At 41.7% G+C, this 24,173-nt stretch overlaps 1 protein-coding gene across 2 annotated transcripts; it reads right to left on the bottom strand.

The window, feature by feature from the left end:
• Window positions 1-964: 964 nt before the first annotated feature.
• Window positions 965-23,619, bottom strand: STEEP1 (STING1 ER exit protein 1). 2 transcript variants are annotated; one of them, XM_040999926.1, is made up of 7 exons: window positions 23,457-23,619; window positions 14,954-15,071; window positions 6,876-6,917; window positions 4,236-4,374; window positions 3,127-3,216; window positions 2,461-2,553; window positions 965-1,354 (listed from the first exon to the last, which is right to left on the bottom strand). In XM_040999926.1, the coding sequence occupies exons 1-7, from the start codon at window positions 23,578-23,580 to the stop codon at window positions 1,292-1,294; spliced, it is 669 nt and encodes a 222-aa protein (XP_040855860.1). In that variant the 5' UTR covers window positions 23,581-23,619; the 3' UTR covers window positions 965-1,291. The 2 variants fall into 2 exon arrangements, with proteins under 2 accessions (XP_040855860.1, XP_040855861.1); XM_040999927.1 differs by lacking the exon at window positions 6,876-6,917.
• Window positions 23,620-24,173: the final 554 nt, after the last annotated feature.

Below are 24,173 nucleotides of genomic sequence, written 5' to 3'. Positions count from 1 at the left end.
TCTCCAATGGGAGTGGTGTAGGCCCTCTATCATTTCTTAATCTATGTCTCATTAACATGTACCCAAAGTGGGAAGCAGCTTTCTTGTTTGCCTGACTAGATGGTAGCTTTGGGTTACTTTTTTTTTTAAGATTTATTTTTTTATTGGAACGTCATAATTGCAGAGAGAAGGAGAGACAGAAAGATCTTCTATCCACTGGTTCACTCCCCAAATGGCCACAGTGCCAAAGCTGAGATGATCCGAAGCCAGGAGCCAGGAGTTTCCACTGGTCCCCCATGTGGATGCAGGGTCCCAAGGCTTTGGACCATCCCCTACTGCTTCTCAGGCCACAAGCAGGGACCTGGAAGGATGTGGAAAAGCCAGGACTTTTGCCACTATGCTACCACACTGGTGCTTTCAGTTACTTACAGAGATGATCTATTTGTTCATATCTAAGCTATCCTCCTTCTCCCATAACAATTTTGCTTTTCCTCCTTTTAAGATGAAGTTGAAATTGTATGGTTCACTTATAGCTTTAGTGCTTGAGAGAAAGCAAATGAAAAACAAATTTTGAGTTTGAATAGATCTCTTCAACTCGAAAGATTCAAACTGGCCAATTCTAAGGACAGTAATAGAGTCACTTTGATTTGGGCTCGACGCAGTAGCCTAGTGCCCAAAGTTCTTGCCTCACATGCACTGGGATCCCATAAGGGCGCCATAGCATATGCTGGCTGATCCACTTCCCTTCCAGCTACCTGCACCTGCCTGAGACCTCAAAGAAGCTCCTGACTCCTGGCTTTGGATCAGTTCAGCTCCAGCCTGCTGCAGCTGCCTGGGGAGTGAACCAATGGATGAAAGATTTTTCTGTATCTCCTTCTCTCTGTAAATTTCCTCTCCAATTAAAATAAATAAAAATAAATAAAATATTTAAAAGTAAAAATAAAAAGATTTCATTTGTTAAGACATTGAATTGACACTTTTTTCCAAAAATCTTTAAACATTTTATTATTTTTTCCTTTTTTATTTAATAATTTTATTTTATTTTTGGCAATGTCTAACATTTTATTATTCTTGAAGTATAAAAACAGACACTTTATAACCTAGGGACATGCAGGCATTCATCTAGTCATAGTTTCTTACACACCTGGCCAAATATTAAACAAATCGACAAAGTGGATCAAATGGGCCCCTTTATAGACCTGAAAGAATGTTGGAGAATCACAGCATAAAGGAAACAATCCATGTAACTAAGAAGTTAACTTTCTCAAATACAAACGCTTGCCTACACTCTGGCCTCAGGGTAAAGGCCTCATTATTTGAACTGGTTGTCAATCAATGTCCCCTTCATTTTCGCCTTTTTGGCTTCCAATTCAGCCTAAAATGGGAAAAAAAATTGGTATATCTTGATATGTGGCATGAAACTCCTATTTTCTTTCCTTATTGTAATTACCCCAAAGCACACTTAGTATACAAACCAGAATAGTGGTACTAAATTCATCATGCATCTCTAACAGCTATAGACACACATGATAAATAACAAGACTGCAGGCCAAGCCACTGCATGGACCCAGAGCCCCAGAGTTCTTAAGAGCTGAGAAAATCAATATCATGGTATACCAGTATCCTATTCTTGGCAGGACAGGAAGCAAAACACCATTCTAGAATAGTGTTACTTGAAGTTGTGAGGTCCAGAAATCGCTTATTATGAGCCCATGAAAATGGTACAAAAACTGAAAATTAGCATTTAGAAACTTTTTACTTTTGAACGAGTCATAATAAAAGGATTGAATAATAAAAATTGGGGCCAACTCAGCATGTTTTACAAATTACAAAAATGTATATGGCAAACTGGAAATTATAAAAGAGAAAACCGTTGTTTTTCATTGTGGAAAGTTTGAGAAGCACTACTCTAGGCCACTACGGTAAGATAAAGTAGCTCCTAGGCATTTAACACTTCTTTCACACACAAAAAATGTGCTATAGTCATTAGAAAAGACCAGTATCCAGTTTCACAAAGCATCAATGCAGTGGTGTTTGATTTTCAGTAATGTATTATTTAAAACATAAACATTGGGTACCAAGACATATACATAGACATGCCAGAATAATACAGAAAATCACCGGTGCCTTAAAGTCATGACCAGCTCCCATCCTAAAACTGCCGAAGTAGTACTGCCATATGCCATTATATCCTGGGACAACCTGATCTTTTACTCTTGATCTAAGATAACAAGTAGATCAAAATATATCATCCCATTTAGGCCTACCTAACAATTATTATCATTTGGAGCCCATATCCTGGGGTGACAACAGCAGAACAAGGTATACCAACATCATAGCCCAGGGTTAAAAAGCCAGCAGCCAATACCACTAACAATCCCCGACAGATTTCTTAAAGATTTCCCTGTCCACTGGGAGGTCCCTCAGACTAACAACTCCAAACCGTCAAGCCCAGCAGCCTTGGTACCCCAGGTCACTCACCAGCTCTTGCAGCCGCCTCTTACTCATCCCTTTGCGTTCTAGCTGTTTTTCAATCACTTTGGCATTCTGTGCATACGAGTCAGCAACTTCCCTCTGAAAGAAGGAAGCATCTTCATACCAGCAGCGTCCCCAAGGAAAACCAACAAAGGGCCCCAAGTAGCAATTTACACTACTCAAACCATGATATCAAGGCGCACCGTTCCCTTTCAATCCTTCAGCTCTTCAGTAATCCAGGACAAGCTGGGTTGTAACCAAAAGCATTTTAAAAATAACAGATAACACCCCTCGGTAAACATTGTTATCCTGGAGCACTAGGAGAGTAAGTGCTGCCACTCTGAAAGACAGACATACAAAGCATGAGAACTGAGTTGGAAGGGACTTGAAATCATTGAGTCTGGCAGTTTTTAAATTGTAGAAAGTTGAGGGTTTTGCCTTCTAAGGTAACTCCAGAAACAATAGGAGAAAAAAAAAATTGCTTCTAATTTCCTCATTCTCATTGTATAGCTGTCCCTGGGATCCAGGGACACAAGCCTTGCTCCAATGTTACGTAGTTTCTCACTAGCAGAGCAGGGTCTAAAAGCGGTTTCTATTCTGCTACTGGGAGAGTCCAAGGCCAAGGCCTCCACCCTAATCTCAATTCCCTTGAGACTACATACAAGCACTTACCGCCTCAATCTCTTCTTCTTCTTCATCAATGGTAGACACAGTGACAGAGCTGAACTTGCCCATGTCTTTTGTTCGTTTGGTCATCATCACCTGGAGCAGCAGGGAGAAGAGTCAGCCTAGTTCACCACATGAGGACTCATGGCCACAAATGAGTGTGTGTGCAACTAGAGAGGCCTATGTGTGGGACATGTGTGCTGCAGGTGGCAGGGGTGGGAACATGTATCTCTCTTGGGGAAAGACCGGTCTATAGAACAGTACCAGTGCTTCTATCTACATTTTGTAACATTTGCCATCAAGGCTTTCTAAATATATTGAAGTGTAAGTATATATAAACAACAACACAACAGCTTTCAGCTCTTAACACTGAAAAAAAAAACAGAAATGAAGGAAATAAATGTGAATACAAACCATATCATTTAAAACTTTACAAGGCAACTGTAGGAAGAAAAAAGAATACATAGCATTTGTCGTGATTCTATAGCATCTACTTATACATGAAAATGACATTTTCTTAATTAAAAAATATATTTAGGGAAGGTGTTTGTCATAGTACATAGGATGCCACTGGGACACTCACATCCCATAGCAGAATACCTGGTTTCAAGTCCTGACTTTGCTTCTGACACCAACTTCCTGATAATGCACAACTACCTATGAGATAGAAGGTGATGGCCCAAGTAATTGAGTCCCTGCCACTCCCATGTGAGACCTAGATTGAGTTCCGGGCTCCTGGGTCAGCCTGATCCAGTCCTGATGATGCAGGCACCTGGGGAGCGAACCAGTAAATATTCCAGACAGAAGGTGAGACAGAGAGATCTTCCATCTGCTGGCGCACTCCCCAACTAGCTGCAATGGCCAGAGCTGGGTTGATCTGAAGCCAGGAGCCAGACTTGGATTATTCTCCACTGCTTTCCCAGGCCTAAAGCTGGAAGAGAACTGGAGTGACTGGGACTTGAAGTTGCACACATATGATATGTCAATGCTGCAGACGGAGGCTGAACCTACTGGGTCATGGTGCTGGTCCCAAATTTAATTAACACATTTTAAAAATAAAAACTTTGGAATAAATCTATAGCTACATTCAGCAGCTTGTCTCCTTCAATAATTACCTTCTTAGGAGGCTCTTGTTTCTGGGTGTATATATTTGTTTTCCCAAAACCCTGGCCAAACTTGACCACTGCTCCATCAACGATGAAAGTCACAGGAGCATTCTTTGGCTGGGACTGGTAGAAGAGTGGCAATCCACACCTGTAAACAGCATAATATCTCTGTGAGACCCCCAGAACCCAAATCCCCAAATGCCAATTCATAAAGTGTGCTCAGACTCTGGATATATTCTTCTTATTTAAAGATTTATTTATTTTGGGCCCGGCGCAATAGCATAGTGGTTAAAGTCCTCGCCTTGAATGCGCCAGGATTCCCATATGGGCACTGGTTCTAATCCCAGCAGCTCCACTTCCAATCCAGCTCCCTGCTTGTGGCCTAGGAAAGCAGTTGAAGACGGCCCAAAGCCTTGGGACCCTGCACCTGCAAGGGAGACCTGGAAAGGATTTCCTGGCTCCTAGCTTTGGATCGGCGCAGCACTGGCTGTTGCGGTCACTTGGGGGAGTGAATCATTGGACAGAAGATCTTCCTCTCTGTTTCTCCTCCTCTCTGTAGTCTGCCTTTCCAACAAAAATAAATAAATCTTTAAAAAAAAAAAAAAAAGAAGAAGAAGAAGAAGAAGCCAGGAGTCAGGAGCTTCTTCCAGGTTTCCCACATGGGTACAGGTTCCCTAGGCCTTGGGCTGTCCTCTACTGCTTTCCCAGGCCACAAGCAGGAATCTGGAAGGGAAGTGGGGCAGCTAGAACACAAACCACCGCCCTCATGGGATCCCAGTACATGCAAGGTGAGAACTTTCCCTCCTAGGGTACCACACTGGGCCCTGGATATATATATTCTCCATGATTTGTTTTTAAATTGTTATTTGAAAGGCATACAGGGAGAGGAAGAAAGACACAGAGGGAGATAATTGTCCATCTTCAGGTTTACTCCCCAAATGGCTGTAATTGCCAGGGCTGGGCTGGACTGAACCTAGGAGCTAGAATCTTCCTCTGGGTTTCTCACACGGGTGCAAGCAGCCCAAGTACTCTAACCAATTTCCATTGCTTTCCCAAGCACATTAGCAGGAAGCATGACTGATACTGGAGCAAGCAGAAATAAAACTAGCATCCATATGGGATACTGATATCACAGGCAGTGGCTTCACCTGCCATATTACAATGCTGGCCCCAACTCTGGATATATTTTTAACAGCATAAGCTAATGATTAGCTCTTCTCAATGTTTCCAAACGAACTTGGTAAGAATCACTCAGGGCATGTGTTATAATGGCAAATCAGGTCCCCAGCCTTATCCAGAAGACAGTGATTTAACTTATCTGGGCCTGACAATTTGTCATTTCAATCAATACTACAAGTGACTCTTCATTAGATAAGTTAAAAAAATTTGGACTCATGCTACTGTGCTTTCTGTCCAAACTGCTGTCATTCCTGTCAGGTGTCTGGGTAACTAGTCTGGGCATTTTTTAGGCTTTTGTCTTGTTTTTGTGGTCAAGAGGAAATGCAAAGGCTCTACTACAGTGCTTGGCAAACAGATCCCTAAAGTGATGGCACATTCTTTGGTTGACCATAATTATAATTTCAGTTATCCTATAAGATATGACAAAAGGAATGTAATCAATCCAGTGCAGGTAAATGCTAAAATGCACTTATCCACTTTCTCTCCTTTAATTCTTCTAGTCTGAGTCCTTTAATAGTCAAATTGTAACTGAAGCTATAAGATCAAACTTTCTATAATTTAATATTCTTACTATTAAGAGCATGAAGCTGGAAATACATATATATATACACATGTAGACATGCATTCATACATACATGTATATGTATGTATGTATTGAAATATAATACTGGTACTAAAGTTGAGACTATGATCTTATAACAGGCTTTATAAATAAAGCTGGGTTGAACTATACCGGTATTTACCATGACTCAGAAATTCCCTCAAAAAGGAAACACATGTTCCCACCAAGATTTATACCAGAATGTTCACAGTGGCTTTGTTGGTAATAATCAGAAACCAAAATCCAGAAACGACTCAAATGTCCTTAAATGGGTTCACAGGCAAACAAAGTATGATACAATGGAATATTACGTGGCAGTATAGAAGAGCAAATGATTAATACATCTAACAACTTGGATGAATCCCAAAATCATTTTACTAAGTGAAAGAAAACAGGTACAAAAGACACAATTTGCACATAATATGACATATGCTGTAGAATTTATACAGAACTTTAGCAAAGGTAACACCACAGGGGCAGAAAGCCTCCTGGAGAAGGGGACTGACCGCAAAGGGCACATGGGGTGCTGGAAACACCTTCGATCATGATGTCGGTGGCATAGTATGGCTATGCCCTTGTCAAAATTCATCAAATTGTACCCTTAAAATGGAAAAATATTATTATATATATATATCACACCTTAATTCTTAAACAATAGTGTGTTAAAAAGTTATTTTTGTGGCCATCTGATCAGCAATATACTTTCACCAGTGTCTTCATGGAAAATACTGTCATTTGCATACTTGAAGTTGGAAAAGTAATTAAGATTATAAGGATAAAAATCCAATAGGGAATTGTAACCAAGTCATTATTTTCCTAACATGTTATGATTTTACTTGCCTATTCTTAGAAGTCCAGTTAATACTTACTTCGCACACTTCTTCCTGTACTGCCGTTCAATGCCTTCAGCTCTACACAGAAAATATATATAAAAAAAGGTATGAACAAACTTCATAGTATATCAATCTCACCATCTCATTTTTTTTTTCAAGTGCTAAAGAGGATGGACTTTCAAAAATTTTCATTTCCAGGTGGATTTTGCACAGCAGTTAAGGCACCATTTGGGAAGCCCACATCCCATAGTGCCTCAGTTCAAGTAGCAGCTCTGCTTCCAATCGCATCTTCTTGCTAATGCACAGGTTAATTGTGACAGCTGTTATAGTTGGGTATCTGCCAGCAATGTGGGAACCCCAGATTAAGAACTGAGCTCCTGATTGAACTGAAGCTAGGTCACAATGTTGGTGAACTAGTGGATGAAAGGTTGATCAGTTTGTGTGTGCACGCGCGTGTGTGTTTGTGTGTGTGTGTCTTTCAAATAAATACATTTTCGAGTTTTCATTTCCTAGGTCAACTGGTAAAATATGTATGAATTTTAAGCTCCAGCATTCCTTTCTTTCTTCAACAAAGACTTACTGAGCCTCTAATACAGGTCTCTTCCTGACAGAGGAGAAGAGAAAATTAGAGTTAGAATAGCAATTATACTTGTAGTAAAAACAACAGCAGCAACCACTTACACAGCTTTACCTTATGTGCCAGAGGCTATTCTAAGTATACATATATTAATGCATGTCATTTTTACAAAAATTCTGTGAGGTAAGTTATTCTGTTACAGGTTAAGTATCCCTAATCTGAAAATCCAAAATCCATATTGTTCCAAAATCTGAAACTTTTGGAGTGCTGACATGATGCTACAAGAGTAATCTGATCACATGTGATGAGTCAGAGTTAAAATATTCTATAAAATCACATTCAGGCTATTTGTACAAGATGTATATGAAACAAATGAATTGTGCTTATACTTAGACTTAACCCTCAAGCTATCTCTTATGCACATGAAAATATTTTAACATTTTAAAATAAATCTGCAATCTTAATATTTTCAGTCCCAAGCATTTCCTAATACTCAACCTGCATTCTCATTTTATAGACTGACAGCACCTAAAAACAAAATAATGACATGGTTTGCCTAAGGTCGTGATGCTAGACAATAGAGAATCTGAATTCAACTTCAGACAATCAAGCTCAAGCCTTTACAATGGCACCTTAGATAACCAACTCACAGAGAAAAAAGACAATTCCACCCACATAGTTGCTTAACAGAAACCTGGGACTTATCCTTGATTCTTCTCTTGCTCTCATCTCTCACACCTACTTCATCAGCATATCCAAAAAAAGATTTTGAACCTGTGTGGTTTTCTCTACCTCCCTGCCTCACTAACTTGGGTTACAGCACCATCATAATTTTTCCTTTGTGTCAATTGTTTTTAGCAATATATGCACATGGTATAGATGAGAATACAAAATTAAAGTAAATATTCTCCCTCTACTTCCTTGTCTAGAGGCAAATAGTGTTTTTGAATTCCGTGTACATCCCAGAGATAGCCAATATACACAGAACTGGAAAGTGACTTTTTCTTTTTTCATAAGTATGCCATAACTTACATTGTTTTCTGTTTTTGCTCACTTAAAAATATATCTTGGTTAAATATATATGATAATAAATATACACATTGTGTCATGAGGGTACATCAAAATGTTCACAAAAACTAAAGTGAAGGTTTATTTTGATGTAAAATAAACTTGAAATCTATGCATATAGTCATGAAAAAGTTCAAGAAAATGTCATGAAAAAAAGGTTTGGATTTTCAAACACTGCACCAAATAAAATACACTTATCTTTTAATTCCATTTTCCCACAAAGTTTCTGAAGTAATCCTGTATGTAGATTTTTATATAAATTTAGTAGCCATTGATATTTTCTCATTTTTGGTGAACTGTAAGTTCATATTTTTCGTCTACTGATTTATCTTTTATTTTACACTAAGGAACTTGCACATTTTAATGAACCTAGCTAATAGTACTTTTTCAATTTGTCATTTGTCTTTAATTTTTTCTATCCATGTGGAAATTTTAGGGTGTTTTTGTGGCCAAAGAAATTTTTTTTTCATATTTTGTACCTCAGACTTGGTTAGGCCTTCCCCACTTTGAATTCATATCTAAAATAAAATTCCTAGCCACTTACTCTAGAATCTACCTCTAATTGTGCCACACACTTCAAACCATTTTCTAAATAAAAGCAACAGTAGCTTCCCCCATACATAAAATAAAATCCCTGCTCCTAAACATGGCATACTAGGCACTGCCCATACACTGTCTTTCTCCTTCTCTAACCACTGGGCAACACCAATCTTCCTTCTATTTTTTTGAACAAGTGCTTCCCAATTTTCACAGGACAGCAAAGTAGAAAGACAATATGCTAACAGTTGAAAAATAATTTTCAGAAGTTTAGTGAGCAAAAACTAATTTCAGAGGTACATTCTTAAATGAAGAAATATGAATAGTGGTACTGGAATACAGGAGTGAGAGTTTGTCACTGAAGATGTCATACAGAGATGATGTTCATTCAAGGGCTGGCACATTGGCTCAATTGGGTAATCTTCAACCTCCAAGAGCAGGTATCCTATATGGGTACTGGTCACATCCCAGATGCTCCACTCCCCATCCAGCTCCCTGCTTATGGCCCGGGAAAGCAGTTGAGGATGGCCCAAAGCCTTGGGATCCTGCACCCACATGGGAAACCTGAAAGAAGCTCCTGACCTCTGCCTTCAGATCAGCTCAGCTCCAGCCACTGTGGTCCGTTAGGGTGTGACAACATATGAAAGATCTTTGTCTCTCCTTCTCTCTATAAATCTACCTTTCCAAGGAAAATAAATAAATCTTTAAGAGAGAGAGAGAGAAAAAAAAAGAGGTGATGTTCAAGTTGACAGTTGTGATAGAAACTGGTACTTCAGGCTGAATGAATATTTTGTGTAATGGAAAAAAAAACATAACAGATTCAGGGAATTCAGAATAGTTCAGTAGTTACTGGCATGATGGCTCAATTGGCTAATCCTCCACCTGCAAGCACCAGTGCTCCATATGGGTACTGGTTCATGTCCAAGTTGCTCCACTTCCCTTCCAGCTCACTGCTTTTGTCCTGGGAAAGCAATAGAAGATGGCCCAAAGCCTTGGAAACCAACACCCGTATGGGAGACTGGAGGAGGCTCCTGACTTCAGATTGGCTCAGCTCCAGTCATGGCAGACACTTTGGGAAGTAAACCAGCACAAGGATGATCTTTCTGTCTCTCTCTCTGTAGATCTGACTTTACAACGAAATATAAATAAACCAGTGCTCATATGGAATCCGGGCACATGCAAGGCAACGAGTTTAGCCACTAGGCTACTGCATAGGACCCAAAGAACAATGGCTCTATTATGAACGCCTATATGTTAATATATTAGATAACCCAGAATAAATAAACAAATTTCTAAAATGAAAGAATGCTCATGAAAGAAGAAACAAGCATAGGGCCCGGCGGCGTGGCCTAGCGGCTAAAGTCCTCGCCTTGAACGCGCCGGGATCCCATATGGGCAACAGTTCTAATCCCAGCAGCTCCACTTCCCATCCAGCTCCCTGCCTGTGGTCTGGGAAAGCAGTCGAGGATGGCCCAAAGCTTTGGGACCCTGCACCCGTGTGGGATACACGGAAGAAGTTCCTGGATCCTGGCTTCGGATTGGCATAGCATCGGCCGTTGCATTCACTTGGGGAGTGAATCATTGGATGGAAGATCTTCCTCTCTGTCTCTCCTCCTCTCTTTGTATCTGACTTTCCAATAAATAAATAAATCTTCAAAAAAAAAAAAAAAGAAGAAGAAACAAGCATTGCCATCTCCACTGAGAGATGGCAAAAGTCACTGCAAGAGGTGGTGCGGGGGACACCACAGCAGTCTCCTCTCAGCTCTGATTCAGCCTTGTAGCAGTGTTTTGTAGGTCAATGGCTTCTAAGACTCCAGCTGTATTCCTGGACTGGGTAACATTGGGAATCCAATGGAGAAAAAATTATGAAGGAACCAGTGCAGTGGGCTAAGTTACCACAAAAGGTATCAGTATCCCATATGGACGTTAATTCACGCACTGACTGCTTCACTTCTGAACCAGCTCCCTGGTAATGCACCTGGGAAAGCAGCAGGAGATGGCTAAAATCACTGGGCCTCTGCCACCCACATGGGAGACCCTAGCACCTGGCTTGGCCTGGCCCAGCCCTGACTCTACCTTACCAATAAATAAATAAAGCTTAAAAAAACTCATGAAACTTGGTTGTCCACTCATTACTTATGCGTGCTCCCTCATGCATAGTTTCAAGAGCCAGGCAGATAGCATCTTCCCCAGTAGGTGGAGCTGAAAACGCTGACAGAATTATGACAATGCTAGCCACCACTACCAGTGCAACAGTAGCTCATTTTGGGGCAAATAATTCTGAAAAAGTAAAGAAAGACTCATTATTAACAGACAGCAGTACTACTGATCCTGCAGTCTCAAAAGAATTGGCCAAAGAAGTTGAGAAAATGGAAGTGGTCTCTGGTGGAAGACCTGCTGGGTCTGAGACCCTCATGTTCATGGTGGGAGCAGTCACAGATGAATTTCTACAGTCACAGAGCCGATGGGGTGCAAAGTAGCACATTGGAAACCCCTGGGACTGGGCAGGTTGCAAATATCTGCAACAGCATGCTGTTAGCTATTTGTATAACTGGAACTGCTTAAGCTGTGAATTGGATTATCTTGTGAATCTTGTGAATTCTTTAATTTCTTCTTTTATTTATTTTTATTTTTGGTGATGTTTACACAGCTGATCAAAGTGGGAAGTATCGAGGGTTAGGGAAAATTGGGTGAGACCACTGTTTCCAAATTTCCTTCTTCCTCCTGTATCTGGGGGAAGCGAGGAATAAAGGGAGAAGCCGCACCCAGCCCCCCAGCTGCCTTAGTACCCGGGCATGGGGAACATCCACCTAATGTGAAGCATACTCTGAGGGGTCTTAAGTGATTTTGATAATTCTGAAATGTTGTAAATCTCACTGATCCAACAATGAAGAAATCCCTCCAAGGCCCATTGGCTAACCTAGTTCACCCTAAGAATCTCCATTCAACCAGACACTTGCTGTCAACATTTTTTTTTTAAGATTTATTTTTTTATTGTTTTTTTATTGGAAAGGCGGATATACAGAGAGGAGAGACAGAGAGGAAGATCTTCCGTCCGATGATTCACTCCCCAAGTGAGCGCTATGCCGATCCGAAGCCAGGAGACTCTTCCAGGTCTCCCACGCGGGTGCAGGGTCCCAAAGCTTTGGGCCGTCCTCAACTGCTTTCCTGGGCCACAGGCAGGGAGCTGGAAGGGAAGTGGGGCTGCCGGGATAGAACCGGCGCCCATATGGGATCCCAGGAGTGCAAGGCGAGGACCTTAACCACTTGCGCCACCATGCTGGGCCCTGCTGTCAACATTTGACTGGGGAACTTGTCCAATTTTTTCTGTTCTCCTTCCTCTGCTATGGTACAGGTACCCTCTGCAGGTCCCAATGGACTGCCATATCTTCCACGTGCATCTGGGCATGCCATCCACTACTCTGTCTTTTGCAGTAAGGAGGCCCAGTTCTGACACATGCACTCCATGGTCAGTCCACAAATCTTGCAATTCTCCCCATGGTTAGAGTTCTGAGTCCAGCGGTTCAGTTGGAATGATCCCCAAAGAGAGGTCTGGCTCAGTCTGTCACCAACAATAGCCTAGGTACACACTATGCAATTGTTGGCTCAGTTCTGTCTCCAGCTCCATCTCTTATGCAAACCAAAGGATGCTATGATCAAGATCAACCCAGCCCACTACATACTCAGCCCTCATCTACACCAACAGGAACTGCAGCCTAGTCAGAGCAACCCCCAATAACCCACACCAGGCCCTCATCTCTGGTTCCTGTGCTTGCCTACATGTGCAGCAGACTGGTCCAGTATGTCCCACATCCCATTCAGTTCTCATGCACTTCAACCGACCCCACTATTCAGCCTATACTCATGCTGGTGGGTGCCAACACCTGTCTAGCCAGGCCCTCCCTCAGCCTCTGATGATGTAGGGGCCCAAGTACCTAGGCTATCCAGCTTTGCTGTTCTCTCATGCCATTAGCAGGGAGCTCGATGGGGAGCAGCCAGGACTCAAACTGACACTCATGTGAGATGCCAAAACCACAGGTAAAAGCTTAGCCTGTTATGCTATGCCACCAGCCCTACAAGTTGTTTCTTGTATATAACCCATTTTCTCTCCAGCTGATCCATTCTAATGGTATTGGATACCTGGTTTGCTACTGAAAGTCACCTTGCTTGCAGTGATTTCTAACACCTTACATAAGTAACGGTTTGATTTCTTACATAGCTATAGGACAGTCTGTAAGCTTTTTTTCAGCTCAACGCTAGAATATAAGTCCCACAGAGCAGTAGTCTTTGCTGTGCACCATATTGGATAGTATCCCTTAAAATTTCATGTGCTTCCAGGAACCTCAGAATATGACATTATTTGGATATGGAGTTGTTCCAACTATAACTGGTTAAGATGAGGTCTGAGGTCATGCTGGAATATGACTGGCAATTAATTCAATATAACTGATGTCATTAGAGAAAAGACAGAGGGAGAATGCTAGGTAATGATACAGGTAGTGGTTGAAGTGATCATTCACAAGCCAAGGAATACCAAAGATCGCTGGCAAACAGCCAAAGTAGGAATGGTCAAAGAATGCCCTTCCCCTAGAACCTTGAGAAAGCATGGTCCTGCCAACACCTTGATTTCAGACCTCTAGCTGTCACAACTACAACTAATTTCTATTTTTTGAAGTCATCTAGTGTTTGGTACTCTATTATGGTATCTCTAGACAAACTAACTCACAGCAAAATATTCCAGGTTTCTACAACATTACCTGACATACAATAGGAGTTGATAAGTGAAATATCTGCTGAATGTATAAATAAATACAGATAGATAAGTAGGAAAAGTTCATTTACAACTTTTTAAATTCCATAGGACTGACTTCCCTAAGACATCTGCCACCTGTTGGTAAGCCCCTCTCCTCCCTGCCCCCCAACACACACACACACACACACACACACACACACACACACACACACACACACACACACACACACATTTCTTGAAATTATATTTTCCATTTTCCACACCACTGAGTTCTCCTGGTTCTGTTCCAAATCTTTTGTCTTCTTTTAAATTTTCAATCCTCTTGCTAAACATTCTATATAATTGCATTTGTTCCTGAGTTTCAACTCCCCATATCTAAGTATAGCATAGATGCAACAACGTCACACTCACCAGCTTAAAAACAACAGAGATTCCCTAATCAACTATGTAAAGATTATAAAAATAAAAAATAATTTAAAAACAGAGATGGCTTTTCATTACTTACAGATACAATCCAAACTTGCCCACTTTAACACTGTACTCTGTTCTCTTTCTAACATGCATGAACTCTTTTTTCTAAAGTAACCTATGCTCCAGCCACCCAGCACTCATCAATTTTCCTATGCCCATCATATGTGATCTTTTTGATGCTATCATATTTCCTCCATTCTGGATATTCTTCTACTTGGTGAAATACTAGTATAGGCCAAACACAAATGTTACTATCTTTGGAATTTTTCCTCACCACCATTCAGGCAGAATGACCCCCTTCCAACCTGTTTTTCCATATTATTTTGGTCCTAAATACCAGTGTTTCCTCCTTTTACAACAGGTACCCTGTTCCCTCACTGAACTGAGCTAATCAATGGTAAAGCTCCTATCTTTATCACCTTCACAGATCCATACCTAGCTCGGTGGTTGGCATATGATATGACACCAAAGATTACAGGTTCAATGGACTCATTCAAATCTCTAATTTGTAATCCAATTACTGCTATCAAAGGCATCTCAGCAACACCTCAACAAAACACAATAAAAATACTGCGGCATTATCTTTAGTTAGAGAACTACATAAGCATTGGGGTACTGGACCAAACCAAGTGACCTATTCAACATTAGACTGGATACTTGTATGCTTCAGAAATAGACTCCAACAAAACAGAGAAATCAATCTCTTACCTCCGAAGATAAATAGTCTCCTCATCTTCAGTGTTACAAAACTTGTGAGCATGTTTGGCAGCATCAATCACACGGGACCGGTCCCGGGGCCTCATGGGCAATTTCTCCAACTGACAGTCTGAAAAAGTGGAGACAGATTTAGTCACTAGAGTTACTAGAAAACACCTTGAGCTAATCAGAAGTTTTTAGTTGGGCCCTTATGCGCTCTAATTTCCTACTGTAATTACTATGCTTATTGAAGCTTGATATTGAGTTTTCCAAGTAAAAACAAATTGCTTTCAGGAGATACTGGTTTTGGTCCCAGCTCTGGTACTACCCCAATGATCTCTAGCAAATCACTTCCTCCTTGAGGGATGTTTTCCTCATTTGGAAGATGAGCAGATCATATTATCTAAAAAAGTCCTCCCAGTACTGCAGTTGATTTTCTCTGATTACAGCAAATCTTGTTTGTGTTATAACGCACTACAGAGTTAGGGGGGAAAAACAGCAGCAGCAGCAGCAAGAAAAAAAAGGTGCCAGCACAATAGCTCAACTGGCTAATATTCCACCTGCAAACACCAGGATCCCATATAAAACTTGCTTATGTTAGCTTTTCCACTTTCCATCCATACTGCTTGTGGCCTGAGAAAGCAGTGGAGGATGGCCCAAAGCCTTGAGACACTGCACCAGTGTGGAAGACCCAGAAGAAACTCCTGGCTTCTGGCTCCAGTCGGCTGAGCTCCAGCCCTTGCAGCCATTTGGGGAGTGAATCAGTGGATAGAAGATCTGTCTCTTCTCTCTCTGTAAAATCTGCCTTTCTAATAAAAATAAAAATTTTTAAAAGAAAAGAAACTTATCCTTAATTTGTTTCTAAGACTCTACACTCCTGATTCACATACTCAATACCTTTGTGTTATCTTTTTGGCTCTTTTTTCTTTCAGATTTCTAAGTATTTCAAGATCCTAATACTTACCCCCACTAATCTCTTCTCACTCTGTATGCACTACCAAGATGATCCCCACTTTTCCCAGGCTTTAAATACCATCCATGTACTAGTATTTCCATATTGGAGAAGGTGCTTCAACAGTCACCTTCAGCCAACACCTCCCCTCAAATTTCAACGGCCTATTCAGCATCTCCGCTTGGATGTCTTTAATAGGCCTCTCTAATACATGATGTTCAAAATTGAATTCCTGAACTTCTGCTCCCAGCTTGCAATTGTGCTTCTTTATTATCTTTCCTGTGGCAGCCATTATACTGCTATTCATCTAGTATCTCATTTCAGAAGGTCAACAAGCTCATGTGTAAGCTGCCTGGTGTCCTTTAGCTGCTCTCTCTACCTCATCCACGAATCCTGAGTCACTCTGAACACTTGACCTTCTCTATGGAGCTTGAGATATTTAATTTGCAATAATATCAATTTTCCATCTACTTAAAAACTGCTTTCTGTATTTCTTTTTTTCCAGAAATAATATTTCTATAATTTATTCATTTGAAAGGCAGAGTGACAGAGGAGAGACAGAGATCTTTCTTTTGTTGGTTAATTTCCCCAGCAGCTGCAACAGTTAAAGCTGAGCCAGGCCTAATCAAGGAGCTAGGATCACCATTTGGGTTTCCCACAAGATGGAAGGGATCCAAGCGCTTGGGCCCCTCTACTTCATTCCCAGGCAAGTACATTAGCAGAGAACTAGAATGGAAGCAGAGCAGCCAGGATATGACAAACGGGATGTGTTATTTGCAAACTACACATGTGGTTTCTTCCACCTACCCACTTTCTCCTTAGCACTTATCTGCCTTTCCTAGTATCTTCCTTGTAGGCATTCAATTATGCTTGGGTTTTTTTTTTCTTTTTTAAAGATGTACTTATTTATTTTTCTTTAGAGGCTGACATGGTAACTCAAAAGCTAATACTTCACCCTTTAGCATGGGAATCCCAATGGGTGACAGTTTGACTCTTGGCTTCTATGTTCTATCTAGCTCCCTGCTTACAGCCTGGAAAAGCAGCAGAAAATGGGCAAGGCCTCAGGCAGCCCTCGCCTTTGTGGCTGTTTTGGGAATAGACCATGAATGGAGCTCTTTCTCTCTTTATCTCTCCTTCTCTCTGTAGATATGCCTTAAAATAAAAATAAATTTTTAAAACATGCATTTATCTTTAATCGAAAGGCAGAGGCACATACAGAGATAGCATTAATCTGTTGGTTTAGTTTCCAAATGCTCTGTATAGCTGAGGTCAGGCCAGATTGAAGTTGGAAGCTAGGGTATTCCATTCAGGTCTTTCACATGGGTGACAGAGATCCAACTACTTGAGCAATCCCTGCTGTCTCCCAAGGGGCACATTAGCAGGAAGGTGGAAACAAAAGCCAAGCTACGGACTTGGCGCAGTAGCCTAGCAGCTAAAGTCCTCGCCTGGGAAAGCAGTCAAGGATGGCCCAAGGTCTTGGGACCCTGGCTCCTATCTTTGGATCAGCTCAGTTCCAGCCATTGTGGCCACTTGGGGAGTAAATCAGCAGGATCTTCCCCTCTGTCTCTCTTTCTCTCTGTATACCTGACTTTCCAGTAAAAATAAAATAAATAAATCTTTAAAAAAAAAAAAAAAGCCAAGCTTAGACTTGAACCCAGGCACCAAACACCTTCCCAAAAGTAGTCATCCCTATCAAATGCCAGTGAGAAGGGATATAAAATGAATATGAGTAATTGACCACTGGAACCATCATCATAGAGCTCAGGTAGAAAACTTGACAGGGCCCAGCACAGTAGCCTTGTTGTGGGGTGTGAGTGAGATCACTCTAAGGTTTATTAAGAAGTCATTATTAATCAAGCTTGGTAATAACAGGGCCCACCAGAAATAGCAAATCACAAATCCATATGGCAATCCAGTCACTCAAAACCCCAAGAGGAACAAATGGTCATCACCTTGAAGCCCATCCATTAAGCTGAAGACCTATGTCCCAGCTTCCCCAGCAATATGAGACATGCAACAAATAACTTGGACACACTTATAAAGCTGCAGACATTCACCTTTCCCAGGCTTTTCTATTCATATTCCACTACTGCTGGGCCTCACCTAGCATCTTAGCATTGCTATCGTCATTGTCCCACCCAAGCAGTAAACAGAGGGTGAGAAATACAGACACACAGGGGCCATGCTCAGGGGATACCTGTCCTCAGCGTCTGTCTGTGGGAAGCCAGAGAGCAAGCAGGTACTGGGAAGGCCAAGAGTCGAGAGTGCCAGAGCAATGGAGGCACATGACCAAGACAGTGAGCCCCTCTTTATCATGAGCCTTATAGGGGCTTGTGAGGGTGTGGTTACACAATACTATACCGCCCCTCTGAGGTTCCAGGTGGTGATAGGTGAGCATCACAGGTGGGCAGGAGGGAACTCCTAGGTGGTGGTGATGGGGGTTGTGGCTTCCAAGCTCATGACCCTGAAGTACCTGCCTTCCCCCCTCAGAGACTTCCTAACCCTTAAACTTAAGGGATGCAGAGGGACTCAGAATCATATCTTCTGTAACTGCTTCCTGCTGCTTAGGGGCATAGGCCCTGCCTTTCTGGGGTTCAGAAGTCTCTTCCTATCTCATCTAATTAGTGTATCCATCTCATGAGCTGGATAATTTTTAGTCACTGCCAATGGCTGTGTCCCCACATGGTCCACATTCTCCCAAACAGTTGCTGGATTCTGAAACAGACAATTTCAATCAGTATAAGCATTTTAACATTCCCTGACATCTAAATTATCATTAAACACTTACATACATATACCCATATACTTCACCATCTAAGCTCATGGGGATTTGGGGTCCCATGACCAGTTTTGAAATTGTACCCTTAGAAGTCTATCTGGGGGAGTGAGTCATCGGACGGAAGATCTTCCTCTCTGTCTCTCCTCTCTGTATATCCGCCTTTCCAATAAAAAAAATAATAAAAATAAATCTTTAAAAAAAAAAAAAGAAGTCTATCTGAATACATGCAGAACTATACAGTTTGAACAGACTTGTAGGACCTGAGAAAACAAACAAAAGTAGATATGGCTCTCCATGAGCCTGATCATGCATCTATAAATTAAATTTGAATTAATTACACCAACTGTAATTCCCTTTAAATTACACTTTAAATTTCCTTTTTGTACCCAAACTTGGGACCACTGCTTTACCCAGTCTACGAGGGGATCCTCCTTTCAGATTAACCACTACCCAATGTCTCTTTTATATTTAAAAAGCAACCATGCCTATGGTGGACACCACCATAACAAAATGCCAGTACACTTGAAAACATATGTATATATATATGACTGGGGCTTTATCACAACAAATTTGGACTATCACACCATCTATAGATACAGACATCCAGGACATCACACCTCATACCAGGAAGCTGAGTTTCTGAATGGTAAAATCAATTGATGCAATTCTAAGTGAATCCCATGGCTCCTGCAGCCTCAATTTTCAGCACACTTACCTTGCAGTGCCCAAGGACTACAACCTTAGGAGACCTTGTCACTGCTGTTATCCTAGTAACTCACAGGGGACATCAGAAGATGAAGACTAGATGCCAGAGAGGCATCTTTCAGGGTCTTCTGAGCACCTCAAGTCATTGGGGGCCATCTTCACCCCCAAATCAGAGAATCTGAGGAGGCGAAACCCCATTCCTAGAACTCATCCTGAGTGACAGCCAGACTAAGACTTAAAATCAATGAAACAAAAACTATAATACTGCTGACCAGAAATATAGTTCTGTGGATTTTTGGTTTTTTTCTTCTTGAAGTTCTGGAATTTTTTTTATCTAGCTCACCAACCTTCAAGGTGCCAGAAGCCTGTATTCAGGAATACTTCTCTTCATAAATCTGAATGTAAACATTTCAGGAAACACAAAGCTGGATAACAAGAGACTTTAAAAGGCTTAAACTCATTAACTGGCAAGGAAAACCATTTGTACTCAGTTCACAATGCATTCTGGAAGCACCTAAATGTTTTTTAAAAACTTTGTCCCTTTTCAACAAAATAGCAATCATGACTGATAAAAAAAAAAAAGGACCATTAAATTTTCCAATCTTTAAAAACATTTGTATCACAGAATAATATTGCATAACTTCATGCCTTGGCAATATTTTGCATACACTCCAAACAGCCAAATTAAGTCATCACCTTTATAGACTGTTTTCTGACTTTTATCCTTCTCACTTTGAGAACTCCAGGGGCCTATCTGGAAATCTCAAAGTCACAGGCACCAAACAGTTCAAATATGCCAAGATATCTTAAAAACATCCAGTCAAAATAAGATTCCCAATCATAACAAAATAATATCTACACATTTTAGTTTTTTTTTCTAACAGATTTGCCATTTTCAGATATTTACTACCATACTTACATATTAGCATTTCAAAAAACCGTTTTTACAGATTTCAAAATTAGACTTCAACCAATTCAGATATTAGCATATCAGTAAAACTCATTCCTCAAATCTTCTGGACTTCCCCAACCTTCCATTACAGGGTAAGGTAGCCATTCTCCTGCAGAAAAGGCATTTTAAACCAAGTTCCCAAATTTTGATTCGGAACCCCTTTATCACTTTATCAACCATATTCCATTCGCCAATATCCTTGATTTAAAATTTGAAACAATCCTTCTAAATCAAAGAACATGCCAAATTTAACATAGTACTAGAAATACTCAGTCTTTTACCTTTGCCCAATCTATACTTATTAGCCGTACCAAGATGACCTAAGAAACATACATATCAGAAAAGCACTTCTACCTTTTTGAATAATTTTTCTATTACAGAAAACTCTAAAACCTAGTTCACAGTAAGTAAAAAGTTTAACACTTCCCAATCAGCAGCAGACAGTACTGAATGCTAACAATTTTGAGCTTTTCTTAAAGCAACTGTAGCTGGAAAAGAGGCATAAAACTAATATTACAAGGCCATTCCTCCTTCAATTTCAAGGAGCTCTGAGGCTAAGCACTAAGCACGATTACTGAAAAACAAAACCTTTTCTTTTGCAAAATACACATACACTTAACAAAAGATAGGACAGACACATGACCACACAACTCAGAAACCAGACTGACGTTGGGAACCCAAAATTTGGGGACCCAAACCTGACATCTCGTATGGACCTGACACAAGAAGTTATGCTGCGTCCAGCCTTCTGAAGAGTCCCGGATGAGTACCCACAGAAACAGAATCTGATCAGCTGGTGACAAACCCACTTATAGGTAAATTCAGTGAATGGTTATGCAGAATCAGGTGATTCTTCCTAAGGATCAGTGCAAATCCCGTGAGCCAGGAGGCCAAGATTGGGTGCTGGGGCCGTGTTAATCATTACAGTGGCTTCCCCAGACTACCAAGCCAGGTTCCTGAGCACAGGATGGCCACTGCCCTCTGATCAGGGATCTCTATCTCGCTGGGTCCTCCAAAATGTTGCAGAGTGCACAGTGGGATAACACCAGACATGTCTAAGCTTTATTAAGGAATCTTTATTAACCAAACTTGGTAATAACAGGGCCCACCAGAAATAGCAAATCACAAATCCATATGGCAATCCAGTCACTCAAAACCCCAAGAGGAACAAATGGTCATTACCTTGAAGCCCATCCGTTAAGCTGAAGACCTATGTCCCAGCTTCCCCACCAATATGTTATCCTAAGAGACATGCAACAAATAACTTAGACACACTTATAGAGCTGCAGACATTCACCTGTCCCTGGCTTCACTGCCCACATACCACTATCATGAGTGTTTATAAGGGCTTGTGAGGGGAGTGGTTACACAACAATACAATACCACCCCTCTGAGGTTCCAGGTGGCAGGAGGGAACACCCAGATGGTGGTGGGGGAGTGGCTTCCAAGCTCATGATCCTGAACTAGCTGCCTATCTCACTACAATCTAGCTACTAAAGCCTCGCCTTGCACACCCAGGGATCCCACATGGGTGCTAGTTTGTATCCTGGCAGCTCCACTTCCCATGCAGCTCCCTGTTTGTGGCCTGGGAAAGCAGCTGAGGACAGACAGCCCAAAGCCTTGCGAACCAGCACCCACGTGGGAGACCTGGAGGCTCCTGGCTCCAGGCTTCAGATTGGCTCAGCTCTGGGCATTGCAGTCACTTTGGGAAGTAAACCAGGAGAGGGAAGACCTATCTCTCTTTATCTCTCCTTCTCTCTGTAAATCTGACTTTACAATGAAATATAAATAAATCTTAAAAAAAAAAAAAGAAAGAAACTTTGACAAATAGTAGGGTACATCAAAAACTTTGTGGAAAAGGAAATTAAAAGATAAGTTTATTTTGGTGCAAAACACTTTTGAAATCCATGCAGCTTTTCATGATTTGCATATACCATGAAACGTTTTTAAGATTTATTTATTTTTATTGGAAAGGCAAATATACAGAGAGGAGGAGAGACAGAGAGAAAGATCATCCATCCAATGGTTCACTCCCCAAGCAGCCACAACGCCTTGGAGCTGAGCCAATCTGAAGCTAGGAAAAAGGAGTTGATCCGAATACAGGAGGCAGGAGCTTCTTGTGGGTCTCCCAAGTAGGTACAGGGTCCCAAGGCTTTGGGCCATCCTCTACTGCTTTCCCAGGCCACAAGCAGGGAGCTGGATGGGAAGTGGGGTAGCTGGGAAACTAACCAGTGCTCATAGCTGCCAAGGTCCTCTCTTTGCATGCACCAAGATCCCAAATGGGCGCTGGTTTTAATCCTGGTGGCCCCACTTCCCATCCAACTCCCTGTTTGTTGCCTGGCAAGCAGTTGAGGACGGCCCAAAGCCTTGGAACTCTGTACCCTCAGGGGAGACCCAGAGAAGTTCCTGGCTCCTGGCTTCAGATCGGTGTACTTCCAGCAATTGAGGCCACTTGGGGAGTGAACCATCGGACAGAAAATCTTCCTCTCCGTCTCTCCTCCTCTCTGTATATCTGACTTTCCAATAAAAATAAATGTTAAAAGAAAAAAAAAACACGGAGGATTAATTGAATCATCATGCAAGGTCCTTAGCTAACCATTAAATTTCATTTTCCACCAAGTTTGAAGTGCCCTTATGATGAGGTGGGAAGAAAAGCCTTAGAAAAGGAAGACAGAACGGAGACACGGCCAATTTACTCAGCTGGAGAAATTCTGCTATAAAAGAAACAAAGAAATGAGACTATTTCTGGAGAAGAAAGCTGTATCCACAGAGGAAATTTTTTTCTCATTTACTTCTAAAGTGGGAGCGACTGCCAGCAGCATCTTTTCATGTAAAAGGCAGGAGTGGGAAGATGCGGCTTTACCCGCCGCGCCCCGCCCCCCCTCCCGCCCCCGCCCCCGCCCCCGCCCCCCGTCCCCCGTCCCGAAGGATTTCGGTTGTAGGGGAATTCCGGCTAAACAAAAAGCGCGAAAACTGCCCGGGACTGAGTGGGCAAAGAGTTGAAAAGATTATGCCTGAGGGAAAGTCGATCCCTCCTCAATGACAGCCGGCTCCCAAATCGTGTGAAGAGCAAGTAACCCCAAGTCTCTCCTGAGGCACCCCACCCCCCCAGTTCCCTTCGACTCACCCAGCACCAGCACCATCTGGCCGCACAAGCAGTAGTAGACGTGAAGGGGCTTCTCGCCGTCGTCATACTCCTCCCGGTCGCGGGTGTCAGAACATACGACCGAACGCGAAACTACTTTAGGCATGGCTTAGTAGCTTGAAAACCAAACGCCGAGGAATACAGTCGCGCGTTAGTGACGTCAATAGTACGCGCAGCGCCTTTTCTCTCCAACTCTTCTGGTAGTTCTAAGAGCTTCCGGCCAGCCTTATCAAGCTGAGGCTTCCCGGCCCACCCTGACCCTCCCACAACTTTCTTTTTCGCCAAGTTGGATGGGACTGATTTATTTGTGACACTTGTATATGATTTCAGTTTTTTATATTTTTATAATGTATGCATGTCAAAGTATTCACAGGTTTCTATATGTACATAGACATATAATAAAGGGCTATATGTATTATATACCCATAATACAAATCTTCGGTTTGCCTCTAGATATGATTTTTAAGTTAATCGCAATACTCAGGATGAGTATTCAACGAAGTAGAAGTGTTTTAAAAATTGAGATATAGGGCCCTGCGCGGTGGCCAAGCATAGTGGTTAAAGTCCTCACCTTGAACACACCCGGATCACATATGGGCGCTGGTTCTAATCCTGGCAGTCCCAATTCCCATCCAACTCCCTGCTTGTGGCATGGGAAAGCAGTCGAGGATGACCCAAAGCCCTGGGACCCTGCACCTG

The sequence above is a fragment of the Ochotona curzoniae genome, unplaced genomic scaffold, assembly GCF_017591425.1.
Source record: "Ochotona curzoniae isolate NIBS_2020 unplaced genomic scaffold, NIBS_Ocur_1.0 scaffold_1852, whole genome shotgun sequence".
NCBI classification, from domain to species: Eukaryota; Metazoa; Chordata; class Mammalia; order Lagomorpha; family Ochotonidae; genus Ochotona; species Ochotona curzoniae.
Note: the sequence above shows the minus strand (reverse complement) of the source record. Positions and strands in the feature narration are given on the sequence as shown.